Genomic DNA, 15,121 nt, shown 5'->3' with positions numbered 1-15,121 from the left:
CTCCTGTGACACTTGGCCATCCCATCCCGGGACTCGCCACTCCTCTGACAAGCTCCTCCAAGCCCAAATTCCCAGGGAAACTTGAACAGAGGTAGAAAAGTGTTCGATGATAGAAAAAAACAAAACAAAAAAACAAACAAAAAAACCCGCCTGCTTGCAGTTCTTGCCATGGCCAGGATGCCACAATAAACTGTTGCTTTCCCGAGCTGGGGAGGACGGAGCAGGCCGGGGGAGGAAGCCAGAGCAAAAAGGCCAGAGCACTTGAAAGGCGGAATCAGAACTCAGGCCGGGAGCGCCCGGGTGGCCTCGGGGGCCTGGCGGGGGGCGGGGGCGGGCTGGGCCGGGCCGGGGCGGGCGCGGGGCGCTGTCCCTTTAAGGCGGGAGGCGCGGGCCGGCCGAGCGCGGCGGTGATTGGCGCGGCGGGATCACTGGCGGCCCGGGCCCGGCCCGGGGGAGTCGGCTGGAGCCGGCTACGCTTTGATAAGGTCCTGGCAACTCGGTAACCAGCCGAGCGCCGGGAAATAAAAATAACCCCTCGCAGTCATGGATCGCCGGGCCGCCGGGCGTCCGAGGCGCCCGTCTCCCCCGGCGAAAGCTGTGCTGTAAAAGGTGGGGGCGGAGGCGCGGCCCCGGCCGAGCCGCTTCTGAGCCGGGCACCCCCAGGGCCGGGGGCGAGGTCGCGCCCAGCCGCGTCGAGGGCGCAGGGCGCGGGAGGGGGTCCGGCCCGGCCGAGAGGCGGCCGGGAGGGCGTCCGTGAGCCGGACGGCCCCGGAGAGGGGCGGCGGGGGCGCCGGGGGCGGCCTGGAGCGCGGCGGGCGCGTACCTCCCTTTCAGGACCGTGCGCCGGCACGCGCCTTTGAAGTGCACAGTGAAATCCACGGCGCAGTTTTTGTTGGAAGCGCCCGGAGGACGTTGGGTGCCCGGAGTGGCTGCTGGAAGCGGGGCCCGTGTCGAAAGCCGGACCGGGCGGGGGCCGGAGGGGCCGAGGGCGGCCGCGGCTGGGGCGAGGCCCACTCGGATCTTGCGCAGAAAGAGGGGCGGCGGGGCGCGCCTCTGCCCCCTCCCTTGCCGCCGGGTTCCCCGCACTCCCTCCCCGGCCGCGCGACTCCCCCATGTTCCCCGACGCCGGGACCGGCCCGGGGGGGCCCGGGGCCGCGGCGGCGAGCCGATCCGGGGGCCGGGGCCGAGGCCGAGGCCCTGCCCGGGGCGCCCGCGAGGTCTGGGCGCGGAGCGCGCGCGCGGACCCCTGGTGAGTGCGAGGCCGAGGCGGCGGGCGGCCCGCGCGCTTTGATGTGCCGGGCGGCCCTTTGAAGTGGGCAGGCCGGCTATTTCGGGGCGCGCTCCGGGCGGGCGCGGAGAGGGGCGGCGGGCGCGGCGCCCGGCGCTCCGGGGGGCTCGGCCGGGGTGGCGGGGGCCCGGCGGAGAGACTTGTGCGAGTGGCGGCCGCGGCGGGGGCGGAGCGGGGGCAGATCCCCTCCCCCGGGGGCGCCGCGCCGGGGCGGTGCTGGACGGGAGTCTGGGTGCGAGTGTGCGCCGGAGTGCCTTTGGGAGGTGGGATGAAAGGGTGGCGGTGCCCCCCGCCCCCTCCCCCCGCCCCCTCCCGCCTCTCTCTCCTCCCCTCCCGTCCTCCCCTCCCAGCCCCGGTCCGCGCAGAGGGGCCCCGAGCGCCGGCCGAGGCTCAGTCTGCGCGCCCGAGCGGCCCGAGCCTGGGGCGCCCGCGTCCCCCGCGTCTCTCCTGCCGCCCGGCCCCGCGCCCCCGGCCGCCCCGGCCCCTCGTGCGGAGAGGCCGAGCCTCCGCGCGTCGCCATTGCTGGACCGGCTGCCGCTTTCCGCGCTTCTCCTGCGGGCGCCTCCGACCCGGGCTCGGGGGCTGCGAGCGCCCACCGGGGCTCTGGACGCGTCGGGGTGGATTGGGGCCGGGGAGCGGGCAGGGGGGGCTCGGCGGAGATGAGAGCCGGGCCTCGGGCCGCCTTGGTCTTCCAGGTAACGGGGCCGCCCCACCTCCCCTCCGCCCGGGGAACGCGGCGCTACCGGCGGCCTGAGGCCCCGCACGGGGGCCACGCGCGCCCACCCGGAGCCCAGGGTTCCCGCCCCCGGTTCGGGGTCGCGCCCCCCGCCCCTGCCCTCTCCCGAGTTTGATCCTCCCCTTGCTGGGGAAAGCGGCTGGTTTACTGGTTAGATAAGACTTTTTGCTTTGGGGAAAAAGAGGCTTGAGGTCAGCCGAGTCTGGGATTCCTGGCACAGGCAGTGTTAGCGTGAGACGGTTTCTGATCCGGTTTTGTAGGGTTTGCGGCTCCAGGAGGCGGGGGGCGCGGGGGCGACGGGTCGTGAGGCTTCTCTGCTCCCTGGCAAAGTTGGAAGATCAAAGCCTTGTCTGAGTGAGTGGTTTTCTGGTTTGGGGGAGCCCGGAAGACCGAGGTGTAGACTGAGCCGGATTCTTAGCGGGAGGCGGGGGCGCAGCGAACGCTTCCATCTGGGTTGCGGGGCGGGGGCTGCAGCCGGGAGTCCGGGCGCCCGTTCCGCCCTGTGCTGGGCGGGCTTTCCTCCTCGGTCGAGGCTCTTCTGAATTTTTAAGGAGTGGGAAGGGGGGGGGCGCAGGGGGAAGGGGTGGGTGGGGGGAATGGGAACCAGATGCCGGGGACGGGCGCGTTTGGAGCTCGAGTTATCTGTGCGGAGAGCCGAGTGGGGAAATTTACCGAAATTGGTTTCACCTGCACACAGCCCAGCGGCGCGGGGTGCGCGTCTTTGGAGTGGATGCTGTCGGGGCGAGGGGAGGGCAGGGGAGGGGAGGGCCGTCCTGCGTGCGCCCGGGCCGGTGGGTTTTTGGAAGCTGGTGTCTTCCACCTCCCGAGCCCTCCGCCCCACCTCCCCCCCTCCCCGCGCCCCTTCCCCGCCCCTTCCCCCTCCCCCTCCCCCTCCCCCCCAAGCGTGCAGGGAGCTCAGATTTCGCCTTTGAAAAAGCTGCGTCTGATACTTTAGATGAGCACCTCGCAGATAGCTGGGTTGCTTGATTTGAATTTGAGGAGTTGAAAAGCCTGTTTACTTTCTTGCTTTGATGTTGGGTAGATCTGGTTTTGATTATATCAATACCCTTTTCTCTCCCTCTACCTCCCCCCCCCTTCCTTTTCTTCCCAGAAAGGAGGCTCAGATGAGTCCCTGCTGACTTGAGAGAGAAAGAGAGACCACGCTGATTGCTGAGAGGAACTGCAAGGAGAAAAAAAAATTCCTCAACTCAGCGAGAAGAACTCACTGGCCATGAGCAGCGCTGTGTTGGTGCCTCGCCTCCCAGACCCCAGCAGCAGCTTCCGCGAGGATGCCCCGCGGCCCCCAGTGCCGGGCGAAGAAGGGGAGACCCCACCGTGCCAGCCCGGGGTGGGAAAGGGCCCGGTCGCCAAACCCCTGCCTGTCTCCTCAAATGCCAGGCGGAATGAGGACGGGCTGGGGGAGCCGGAGGGGCGGGCGTCTCCGGATTCCCCTCTGACCAGGTGGACCAAGTCCCTGCACTCCTTGCTGGGTGACCAAGACGGTGCTTATCTCTTCCGGACTTTCCTGGAGAGGGAGAAATGCGTGGATACCTTAGACTTCTGGTTTGCCTGCAATGGATTCAGGCAGATGAACCTGAAGGATGCCAAAACTTTACGAGTAGCCAAAGCGATCTACAAGAGGTACATCGAGAACAACAGCATTGTCTCCAAGCAGCTGAAACCTGCCACCAAGACCTACATCAGAGATGGCATCAAGAAGCAGCAGATCGATTCTGTCATGTTTGACCAGGCGCAGACTGAGATCCAGGCGGTGATGGAGGACAATGCCTACCAGATGTTTCTGACTTCTGATATATACCTCGAATACGTGAGGAGTGGGGGTGAAAACCCAGCCTGCGTGAGCAGCGGGGGGCTGGGGAGCCTGAAGCTCGTGTGTGGCTACCTCCCCACGCTGAATGAGGAAGAGGAGTGGACTTGCGCCGACTTCAAGTGCAAACTCTCCCCCACCGTGGTTGGCTTGTCCAGCAAAACTCTGAGGGCTACAGTCAGTGTGAGGTCCACAGAAACTGTCGAGAATGGATACAGGTGAGCCTTTGGTGGAGGGTGAGGGGCTGGGGGAGCTTGGAGGATGAGATGGCCTTTGCAGATGTTTTGAGTTAAGTAGGGTGCATGGACGGATGTATGTGCTGCTGAGGCTGACAAAGGCCTGTCTTGAGCTCGGACCGCTCGCCATGAACCCTTCGATCTTGCGTTTTGCTGTTGAAAGGGGTGGGAAAGCGATGCACACACAGCTAAATACCTGTAGTCTTCCAGTGCTGAATTCACACAGTGGCAGGCAGTGTGCGTTAATGGGGGTTACTTACTGTCCTGGGCCAGTCTTGGTTGGGGGGGGGTTGGAGAGAGGACGGCAGCTTTTCATGCCGATGACTCACCAGCTACCAGGCACCGGTTTGGGAAGGGGTTGTTCACAGCTAAGCAATAGGGAGTGGGATGAACGTGGCCAGGGAGGCACCTGGGTTGTGGCAGAGCCCCAGGAAATAACGTGCGTGCCCACTGACCGTGGGGATAAGTGGGATCTGTTGAGCTTTAAGTTCAGATAAGAGCCAGCAATGGGCTTAACAGCTGAGCTTGCGGGTTCTCTTTGTGGAATGAGATGTTAACCCTGCAAGAAACCCTCCTAAGGAGGGGAGGCCCGGTGACTTTCCCGAATGCAGGACCCTTAGCTTTAGAGTCTGCTGATACATTATTCTAGGTTTTCAATGCTTGCGGCCCGAGGATCAGACCCCAGTTGATTATTGCGTTGCTTGGTGCTGAAGGAGAAGAGGTCTTGGCCGGAGAAGACTGGAGAAGGGAAGAGTACCTTCTCTTTCGAGGCTTCAAAGACAAATAGTTCTTTATAGAACGGCCAAGTCTCAAGATTCTTGACCTTTGGAGGCAACTTCAGACCTCCTGTTAGAATGAGTTTTTCTGTCTCTTTCTCGCTCTCCCCTTCCAAATATCCAAAAGGAGAATGAGCCTCTCAATCGCAGGTTGTTGCGGACAGCGTGCAGGGGAGGGGCTGGCCAGGAGCAGCTTATCTCGCTGGCCGTTGTGTCCGGCTCCGTGGGTTCGGAAAGGCAGACGCGATCTGGCGGCTGTCTCTCTGGAGGTTCCCCTCCCTCTGTAGGGTCCGAGGCAGGAGGAGAGGCAGAGGAGCGGGGTCTGAGCCTGGAAGCCTGTGATGTCGGGGTGGCCCTGCAGGGAGGGAAGGATTGTGTTGGGTCCACCAGGGGGCGCGCCTGCAGCCGGTCGTCTGCGCGCAGACATCTGGTCTACACCTTAAGTGGGAACGGATTGGTTTTTGCGAGGGAGCCAAGGATCACGTGATCGGAGTCGTTTCAGCATCTTTAAGCTTATGGCTTCAGGCTGTTTTGGAGGAAGATACTGGCTCTGGCTTCTGTGGCTGGCAGTCACGGGCCACCTGCCACCCCTGCCCTGTTCTGTTGGGTGCACGTTTGGGTAAACCCCGCTGGCCTCCGTGTCCTCCAGGTTGGCAGCGGTCGCCAAGGCTACTTAAGGCCTGTGGTCAGGCAGCTTCTCCGGGAGCCTTCAGACAGCGGGGCTTCTGTGTCCCCCAGTGTCAGGGCCCAGAGCACCACCTTTGTAAACAGCGCCCTGTGTGGTTTTGGAGCGAGACAGGCTCCCCAGGTGGGACCCTGCTGTGACCCCTCCCCCGCCTTGGCGAGCCCCTCCCCCTTCCACAGCCCCCAGCCGGGCTGTGACTAGGGTCCAGCTTTATGGGGAGGGCCCTCGGGAGCGTCGGAGACCCTGGGCGCAGGGCCTGGGGTTCCTTGTGTGTCAGCGCTTGCCTTTTGGTTGGGACCCGTGGGTGTTCATATACAAATGACACCTTTCGCTGGCCTCTGGGGTTTCCGTACCAGATTCGTGTGTGTGTTTTCTCCCACTGCTGGGATGAGATGATGTATCTTACCTGGGCATCATCAGAAATTAAGACACACCCCGATATTTTTTTTAACATGCAAGGTATTCATGGGTGCCTGAGGTGTGTTATTAGGAGCTGCCCCGAGTTACTCGGAGGCCTGAGTTGCAGCCTGGACGGCCTCTTACCGCCCGGGTTGAAGTCTTTCTGAAGCCCGTGTGCTCTCTGTAAAGTGAGTGGACAACCCTCCCTTCAGTTTATGTCACAGGTTGCTATAATGTTAGGACCAAAATAATCAACAGGAAAGCCCGTTGTGAAGGGAAATGTCTGAACAGATGTAAAGCATTATAATTGGCTTGACTTAACAGTGCTCATCACCGGCTGTGTGAGAAGGGCCAGCCGGGTTCGGGTCCCACTTTCAGAGAGTGAGCCTCGGGTTCGAGCACGTGTTCACTGTGAAGTTTCAGCATGTCCCCTCCCCACGCCTCAGCTTCCTCTGCTTGCTGATCTTGAGCCTGCGTTCGCAGCTGGTTCTGGGATGTGGGATCGTCCCTAAGGCAAGCCTGCCTCCCCGCCACTTGTCAGGCCAGGTGCCCGGCCTGTGGACGGCCTGATAAGTCAGTCCAGTGGATGAACCAGGAACCCGGAGTCCTGCCCAGGGGTCGGTCCCTTTCACCAGCTGTTGAGCAGCAGTCTGGGCAGCTGGATGCCAAGGGCATGGCTGGTCTTTAAGCCCTTTGATTTCCTTGAGTGCTTAGAGCAGCCTCGTTTTTAATGACTTGTTTGTGTCCTTACTGACGTGGTGTCAGGTTTCATGTAAAGAGTTGGAGCCTAAGAGCAGGCATGGTCCTCAGAGGGAGGGGCTCTGGTTGGTGAGTGGTCCAGTAGGAGGCCTGGGCTTTTGATGGTCCCTGTAAATAACCCACAGCCAGGGCAAGACACACAGACTACACACACACACACACACACACACACACACACAGACTACACACACAGGCTACACACGGACACACACACAGACCACATACAGGCTACACATGGATACACACAGGCCACACACACGCACAGGCCACACACACACACAGAGACTACATGTAGACTATACACACAGGCCACACACACGCACAGGCCACACACACACACAGAGACTACATGTAGACTATACACACAGACTACACACACAGACTACACACAGACACACAAGACAACACACATAGAGACACACAGGCTACACACGGACACACACACAGACTACACACAGACACACAGGCTACACACACACAGAGACTACAGACACACACACAGACTACACACAGACACATACACAGACTACACAGACACAGACTACACACAGGCTACACACACACACACACACAGACTACAGACAAATTACACACAGACACAGACTACACAGACACACACACAGACTATACACACAGACACACACACAGACTACACACAGGCACACATACAGGCATAGACACACAGACTACACACGTACATACAAAATACACACAGAGAGACTATAGACGCAGACCTCACACACACAGACTACACACACATATACAGACGACACAGACAGATTACACACACAGACACACAGACACAGGCTACACATACACAGAGACTATACACAGACACAGGCTACACACACACAGACTACACAAGACACACAGGCACACACACACACAGGCATAGACACACATACACAGACTACACACACACACGTACATACAAACTACACACACACACAGAGACTACAGACACAGACTGCACACACATACACAGACTACACACAGACACACACAACACCTGGAGCGTGGAGGCGTGTGCAGAGGGGCTGTGGAGTTCGGAGCCGGGGTCCGGATGCTCTCCTTGTCCTGCCCTGGGCGGTCTCACCTGGCTCTCACTGGACCCTCTGCTCTGGCCTCACGTAAAGTCAGGGGGCCCAGCAGGTGGCCCTCTGCCGGCTCCAGTGCTTCCTGTCCCCCCAGAGCGCTCGCTGATGGGGCTGGTTTATGCGAAGCCACTGGAATCGAGCTTGGCCTCCATCATCAAAGAAAATGACGCAAGAGGAAAGCTGTGCTGGAAGCAGCGGGCCACAGCGAGCGGATGCAGGCTCTGAGGAGGGCGCTTTGCTAGGACACGCTTGTCGCTTGTCGAAGTTTGCCTGCTCTCAGAAGGGTGTTACCTGATGCCATCTGCGTGCCTGGCCTCTCTCGCTCCAGGCAGAGGGCTTTTTTTTTTTTTTTTTTTTTTTTTGTGGTACATGGGCCTCTCACTGCTGTGGCCTCTCCCGTTGCGGAGCGCAGGCTCCGGACGCGCAGGCTCAGCAGCCATGGCTCACGGGCCCAGCCGCTCTGCGGCACGTGGGATCTTCCCGGACCGGGGCACGAACCCGTGTCCCCTGCATCGGCAGGCGGACTCTCAACCACTGCGCCACCAGGGAAGCCCCTGTCAGAGGGCTTTTGAAAAGAAGAGCACACAGCCTTAGAAGCCAATACTTTTTAAGTTGCATTGTTGTGAGAGGGGACCCAGAAAGGGGTCCCAAAGGTCACGTCTGTTGTGCTCTCTGTATGGGCTTTGCCCTGGTGTCTGGGGAGCAGGCAGGAGTCTGCAGCATCTCACTGAGATAAGAGATAAGAATGGTGGTGGGGGGCAGAGGAGGAGCCCACATTTCCCTTCCCTTAAGGTCCCAGGAGCCTCTGCTACCTGACAGCTGAAAGCCCTTTGCATGTTGAAATTGCAAACCAGGTCTGTGGATGGATGCCCGGTGCAAAATCTGTACATAGGCCTTTACTCTCCAGAGGAATTTAAAACCCTTGCAGCAACTGGGAGCACAACAGTCCTGAAGAAATACTCAAAGCATCTGGGTACAATTACTGTAGTGTGGTTGAGTTTCTTCCCTTCTTTTTTTTTTTTTTTTTTTTTAAGCGATCACAAGAAAGCAGCCCTAATTCATTTTCTTGAAATTACGTGATGATTTTGACAAAGTTCTGAGTTCTTAAAAAATTGAGTCTCTATCTCTCCCCACAGGCCTGCCACCTTCCTCTGCCTTGTCTTGTTATGATGGTAGGAAAATCCCAATACTTTATTGCAGGCAACTGAGCTAAGAGCAATATATTCCATTTTTAATTACTGGTCACACAGTAGCCCTCTATTTTGGAAGGGAGGGAGACGAGTTTATTTTGGGACCCGTGTGTCTGACTGGGAGCACAGAACTCTGTCCACACTCGGGATTTGAGCGAGGTGCCTTTTTCTGTTGGGGAGGGAGGGGTTTCTGTTGAGTCATTTTCTCCCTGTAGAGGCTGAGTTACAACCCTCACACTTGGGGCACTGTTAATGTGTTAATACCACGAAGATAGCAACACTGAAGGGATGGAAAGAGTGTGTGAAGGCTGTTTAAGGCCATTTTGGCTCTTTTGATCTCCATGCCACGCCTCTTAGGCGAAAACACCCCTCAGCAACCCGCTTGGTCCTAGGTCCTTAAAGAAGGAGAGTGGACAAAGCTTTGAGCTTCTGCCACGAGCTCCACGCTACCTGCAGCTGGGGAGACCCAGGTGGGGAAGACAGACCTGTCCCTGCCCTCGTGGAGCTTGTCGTCTCGTACTCGGGACAGGCCTTCACCATGGAAACGCACTGACGATATGTAATTGTCATGATCAATGCCGCCCAAGAAGTCTTGTTTTTGTTGGCAGGTGGTTTTTTGGAGCGTTCCTATGCACCCCCATAAACAGTGCCCTTGTTGGGCCTCTCGGAGAACATACGGACCCCGTGCAGGTGGCCGTGTTTGAACTGCACATTGTTTTAGTGGAGCCCTGTGTCCACGGAGTCCGTGACACCTGTGGTCACCCAGCTGGCCAGGAGCCAAGCCGGCACCAGCCCTCGGCCTCTTGATTTCCGTGTTACTTGATTCCTGAAGTCCATCAGCTTCTCCGTCCTCCTTTGAGGCAGCTGCCCATTTAGGCAGCTGTGGGCTTTGGGCCATTTTAAAGCCTTGGGCGACCCCGTGACCTGCCCTCGCCTGCTCCTTGGGTCTGCCCTGGCCATGGAGAAGTGATGTCTTCTTTCTGGCTTGTACGCCGTTTCCTCTTGTTCCACCTTCCGTGGCACTACCACCCAGAGCCACACCCCTCCTTATCAGCTAGGAGACCGTTTTCACTGAATCGTCCCTCATCGCGTCTCTTCTCCAGAAAGACCAACTGCCTCTCCTTGGTTCTCACCACCGTCCTCTCTCTCTTGCCCTGGTGTCTGGAAATGCCACACTGAGGACGTGGGGACCAGTTCTACGTCATGGAAGATCTCACCAGCCTCATTGCATCATCGTAGAAAATCCTGGGGGTGGAGCAGGGGGGCCAGAGTGTCCAGGTGACAGGTCAAGGTCGCTGGGCCGTGGTACTCAATGGCCAGAGTGTCCAGGTGACAGGTCAAGGTCGCTGGGCCGTATTCAATGGCCAGAGTGTCCAGGCGACAGATCAACGTCGCTGGGCCATGGTATTCAATGGCCAGAGTGTCCAGGTGACAGGTCAAGGTCACTGGGCCGTGGTGGTCAATGGCCAGTGTGTCCAGGTGACAGATCAAGGTCGCTGGGCTGTGGTATTCAATGGCTAGAGTGTCCAGGTGACAAGGTCAAGGTCGCTGGGCCGTGGTGGTCAATGGCCAGAGTGTCCAGGTGACAGGTCGAGTTCTCTGGCCCGTGGTATTCAATGGCCAGAGTGTCCAGGTGACAGGTCAAGGTCGCTGGGCCGTGGTGATCAGTTGCCAGAATGTCCAGGTGACAGGTCAAGGTCGCTGGGCCGTGGTGGTCAATGGCCAGAGTGTCCAGGTGACAGGTCAAGGTCGCTGGGCCATGGTATTCAATGGCCAGAGTGTCCAGGTGACAAGGTCAAGGTCGCTGGGCTGTGGTGGTCAATGGCCAGAGTGTCCAGGTGACAGGTCAAGGTCGCTGGCCCATGGTATTCAATGGCCAGAGTGTCTGGGTGACAGGTCAAGGTCGCTGGGCCGTGGTGGTCAGTTGCCACAGTGTCCAGGTGACAGGTCAAGGTCGCTGGGCCATCGTGGTCAATTGTCAGAGTGTCCAGGTGACAAGGGTCAAGGTCGCTGGGCCATGTTATTCAATGGCCAGAGTGTCCAGGTGACAAGGTCAAGGTCGCTGGGCCGTGGTGGTCAATGGGTTCAAGCGCCATGTTCCTCGTTTGCACTTTCTGGTCACTTCTCCACCACGCCACATTCCTGGGATCTGGCTTGACGTTCCAGCCTAGTCAGACCAACAGACTCGGGGTCCCCGCTGCCGTCACCTCCTCCAGGTGACCGGAGGTGGGTTCCACGCGCCGGGCCTCCAGCGAGTGGCCTCCGACAAGGCTTTTGGCCCCTTCCTGGGGCCCGTTACCTCCCTGGGGGGTCGTGAAGACGATCGGGCAGCAGACAGTCCTCGAGCCCCTGCTGTGGGCCGGGCGAGGGTGCAGCAGGGAGCAAACCAGGCCCCGCCCACAGCGAGCCCTAAGTCGCTGGTGGGCCTCGGGCTGCGGCTGCAGCTCCACCTCTGAGTGTCACTCTTGTTTGTTTTGTCACTGCAGCTAGAGGGCAGGCCCCCTGAGGACAGCAACCGAGCCGTTCTCCCGCCTTTTCCAGCCCCGCTGCCCTCCCTCCTGCCAAACTGTGCAGCGGCTCCCTGCCCACCTCACGGCCACTTCAGTGCAGCCTGGTGTCCCCCCTGGACCCCTCGTGCTGCTGGGGAAGCCTCAGGCCCCCCCTCACCCAGCCAGCTTGACGCCCTCCTGCCCCAGGCTGGAGAGGACTGTTCACCGCTTCTCCCATCCCTGGTCCTCACATCTGCTCCCACCTGTCCCGGGGAGCCACGCGGCCACCCGGCCCGCCCCCTCCAACACTGCAGGGCCAGGACTTCCTCTTCCACGTCACTCATGCTGCCTCTTACGCGAGAGCGTTTTGAAACGTCGAGGCTGGTCTCTGAACAGGGGCAGAGAGAGAGGCTGAATGGGAACCGCACGAATCCATCCCACGCCCGCCGCTTCCAGCTCTCACATCCAGGGATGCTGTGCTTGCGGGGCCACCCGGGGCACATCTGTCAAATGGGCACATGCGCTCTTCCCCAGGGGGCTGCGAGCACTGGATGAGATGACGTGTGTAAGGGGCGCCTCTTCGCGGGCCTGTGCTCCACGTCTGCCTGGTACCCCTGCCCAGCCCCTGTTACGGGGACCTGCCTGCCAAGCCACGGGTGCCAGGAGACCGGAGACCGGGGCTGGGCACCTCACGAGAGGGTTGGGGCTCGGTGAGCGCGGGCAGGAGGTGCCGGCACCTTTCAGGGGCCCCTTTCCTCTGCCAACCCCAAGGCCATCTTTACAGACCATCGGGCGGCTGCGGGGCCTCGTCTTTGCAGACGAGGGCCCTTCCTGCAGCCCACCGACCATGGCGGGTGCTCCCTCTCCCTTCTCTCCCGCACTGAGGCCCTCGCGGTGACACAGCAGGTGACACAAGAGGAACACAGCCCAGCTGGGCCGGCACACTGGCGTTTCTGGGAGGAGGTCGGGGGGCAGGACGGGGCAGAGGCACCGGAGCAGGGCCTGGACCTTCCTTGGAAACAGCTGTGCTGCTCCTCTCCCTCCGGAGGCCCTCGGCGGCCCTGCTGGGGGGCAGCCTGGCTGTGGGCCGAGGCCCAGCTCGGGGCAGGACGGAAGCCCCGGACCTCGTTCTGAACTTTCCTGTCTGTCCGTCTGTCCACTCGCCAGGCCCAGCTGCTAGTTGTTTGCCTCTCAGATCTCCGCTCCCAGAGCCCGGGATGGGAGTGTGGACGTTTCGATGTCCTCTTGTCTTCTTCCCCATACAGGCCTGGGGGTGGGTGCGGGGGGGAGGACACTCCATCCCGTCAGTCCTTCCCTAGCCTCCCCTCCAAGAGCAGGGTCCTCCCTCCAGGTGTCTCTCGAGAACTCTGTAAGATCTCCTGGGGTCCCCGTCCCCTGGCAGAGCTGCGGCTCAGCAGGCCCCTTTGTGGCCCCTGCTTTCTGCCCAGAGGAGCACCCAGCCCTGGGCAGCAGGCTGGCCTGGAGCACATTGTGGGATTGTCCTGGGGTCCCCCGGTTCCCTGGGTTTGGGGTGGGAGTCGGTGACGCAGTGCTGTGGTCCTCCAGGAGGAGCGATCCGGTGAATCCGTACCACGTGGGGTCCGGCTGCGTCTTCGCTCCAGCCACCAGCGCCAACGACAGCGAGATATCCAGTGATGCGCTGACCGACGATTCCATGTCCATGACAGACAGTAGCGTGTAAGTATATTCTGGTTTCCCCACCACGTACGTGGCTGGTGGTGTGACCCGCCAGGCCGTGGGGCAGGGTCCTCATCCGGCTCTGCCAGTCCCAGCTGTGTCCGCGTGGATGTTTGTTGGATGGGAGGGGAGTAGGCCCCAGGGGTGGGCCTGGTCTGGCTCAGGAGGCTCCCGTGGTCGCCTGGGTGGAGTGAAGCTTAGAGCCTTGGAAGGGGGTTGAATGGTACCTTCACAGAAGAAAGCCAAACTAAGGTAGGAGGTTAAGGTGAATATCCACAGATTCCCTGAGTTTAAAATCCCCTCTTCCGGTTATCATTTCGCCTGCCTTCCTGGTGGGCAGAAGAGGGTCTTGAATCCAGGTGTCCCTCTGCAGAGCCAGCAGGTGGGGAGGTGGGGTGACCTGGGAAGGGTATGTGTCTGGGGGCTCAGTGAAGGTGGGGTCAGAAAGCCAGGGTTCCGTCCAGGACACCGCGTGCCAGGCTCGCTCACGGATGTGCTCAAGCAGCCGTCACTCAGCTCATCAGGTGTCGGCGGGCGTCTTCCATCTGCAGCCGGGGCTCTGCCCCTAACTGGGGGTTTTCTCCAAAGCAGTTTCTGACCTCAGCTCTTTTGCAGATGGACGGCTGGCATTTCTGGATGCAGTCCAAGCCATCAGGGTGGTCTGATGCGGTCAGCAGGCCGTGGGGCAGGGTCATGCTTTGAGTTGGAGGTCATTTGAGGTCATGCAGTGGTGACCTCTGTAGATGGAGAACAGTGATCCTCTGTGAGTCTCAGGTGGGTGGGAGTGGAGTGGGGAGGTGGGCCAGGCGTCCCTGTCTCCTGCCAACTTTGGAGATTCTGATTCAGGAGGCTCGGAGGAGGTGGTGCCTGGGCTTGGGCGCGACTCCCCAGGGCACGTCTCCCAGCACCCAGTTGAGAACCACCGTTCTAAAAGTGGTCTTTGGAGGCTTTTCTACAAACATTTTGGAGGAGGATCTTCTGCTAAGGGAACCGTTTTGCAAGGCAGGCCCGTCGAGCCATTGTAAGTTCTGGCACACTTGTGTCGAGTTTGTTCCTTCTAGCTTGCTTCCCAAAACGGGACCGGCTCTTCTTGCAGTTTGTTTGAAATGATCTGGTTTCCATTGGCCAGTGATCTGTTGCTTGGCCTGCGGTGTGGAACCAGTTGAAAGGAAAGTTGACGGGTTGGTTTGGGACTCGACTGTTGATTTTCCTGGTGGCTTTTATTGTGTTACCTCAGATTCCCCTGTTAGTAAAAGGAGGGAGATGTTTAAGGTGAAAAGTTCCAGTTTAATAAAAGAATAGCACTTTGGCATGAGTGAAAATGGAGGGAGGGAACACATCATTCATCCAAAGTGAAGAAACGAGGGCTTCCACAGAGGTAAGTTTTCCATATCGACTGAACTCTTTAAGTTACTGTACTTGAAAAATATTATCCTTTGGTGGACGTATTCCTTACAACAATGTGTTTTTGCTCTGTGTTTATTCAGTAGTATCAGGCAAGGCATGATTTGCTTCTTGATTCACATAGTTAATCCCAGGGTCTGTTTTCCTTCTACACTGTACTGTCATTTCACAGAGTTCACGACTGTGTACGGCTCTCTGCCCCGAGAGATGCTGCTGCCTCACCCCCCTTGTTAAGATAGTGTTTCTTTCTTCTCTCTCTCCTTCTGCCTACTGTCGTGTTTTTGCTCGTGTGCACTTGTTTCCAGGAGCAGCATTCCTCTAGCTTTTAACTAGTGTTTGGATGATGTGGTGGTCAGCGTTATGCGTAAAATAAGAGTGAGCTGGACTTGAATGAGGGCACCGAGCGACTCTCCTTAGCCCAATGTAGTTTCCTTTAGACTAGGAGGCTTCTGTTTAGTTTTCTGCGAGGTTGTTTTTGGCTGGCCTCCGACTCCCCGTCACGGACGTGTGATTCTGGGTTCAGGATGAGATAACTT

The 15,121-nt window shown here is 59.3% G+C and overlaps 2 protein-coding genes across 2 annotated transcripts in view; one reads left to right on the top strand and one right to left on the bottom strand.

Moving 5' to 3' along the window:
• The first annotated feature begins 520 nt into the window (after window positions 1-520).
• Window positions 521-15,121, top strand: part of AXIN2 (axin 2) — a 30,268-nt gene continuing 15,667 nt past the window's right edge. Inside the window, exons 1-3 of the mRNA XM_060082110.1 lie at window positions 521-609; window positions 3,136-4,070; window positions 13,050-13,181. Coding sequence (XP_059938093.1) covers window positions 3,256-4,070; window positions 13,050-13,181 — 947 coding nt within the window. The 5' untranslated portion in view covers window positions 521-609; window positions 3,136-3,255. The remainder of the gene's footprint in view (window positions 610-3,135; window positions 4,071-13,049; window positions 13,182-15,121) is intronic.
• On the bottom strand, window positions 542-3,257 carry LOC132479131 (basic proline-rich protein-like). Its single transcript, XM_060082718.1, has 4 exons — window positions 3,251-3,257; window positions 2,256-2,666; window positions 1,707-2,150; window positions 542-1,542 (listed from the first exon to the last, which is right to left on the bottom strand). The coding sequence occupies exons 1-4, from the start codon at window positions 3,255-3,257 to the stop codon at window positions 542-544; spliced, it is 1,863 nt and encodes a 620-aa protein (XP_059938701.1).

This window comes from Mesoplodon densirostris, chromosome 18 (assembly GCF_025265405.1).
Source record: "Mesoplodon densirostris isolate mMesDen1 chromosome 18, mMesDen1 primary haplotype, whole genome shotgun sequence".
NCBI classification, from domain to species: domain Eukaryota; kingdom Metazoa; phylum Chordata; class Mammalia; order Artiodactyla; family Ziphiidae; genus Mesoplodon; species Mesoplodon densirostris.
Note: the sequence above shows the minus strand (reverse complement) of the source record. Positions and strands in the feature narration are given on the sequence as shown.

Excerpts from the sequence above, each read along its gene's own strand:
- LOC132479131 (XM_060082718.1), bottom strand. Across the intron at positions 2,151-2,255 it reads CGGATCAGAAACCGTCTCAC|CAAGGGGAGGATCAAACTCG; the intron begins GCTAACACTGCC and ends CGCTTTCCCCAG. Across the intron at positions 1,543-1,706 it reads GGGGGACGCGGGCGCCCCAG|GCACTCCGGCGCACACTCGC; the intron begins GCTCGGGCCGCT and ends CACCTCCCAAAG.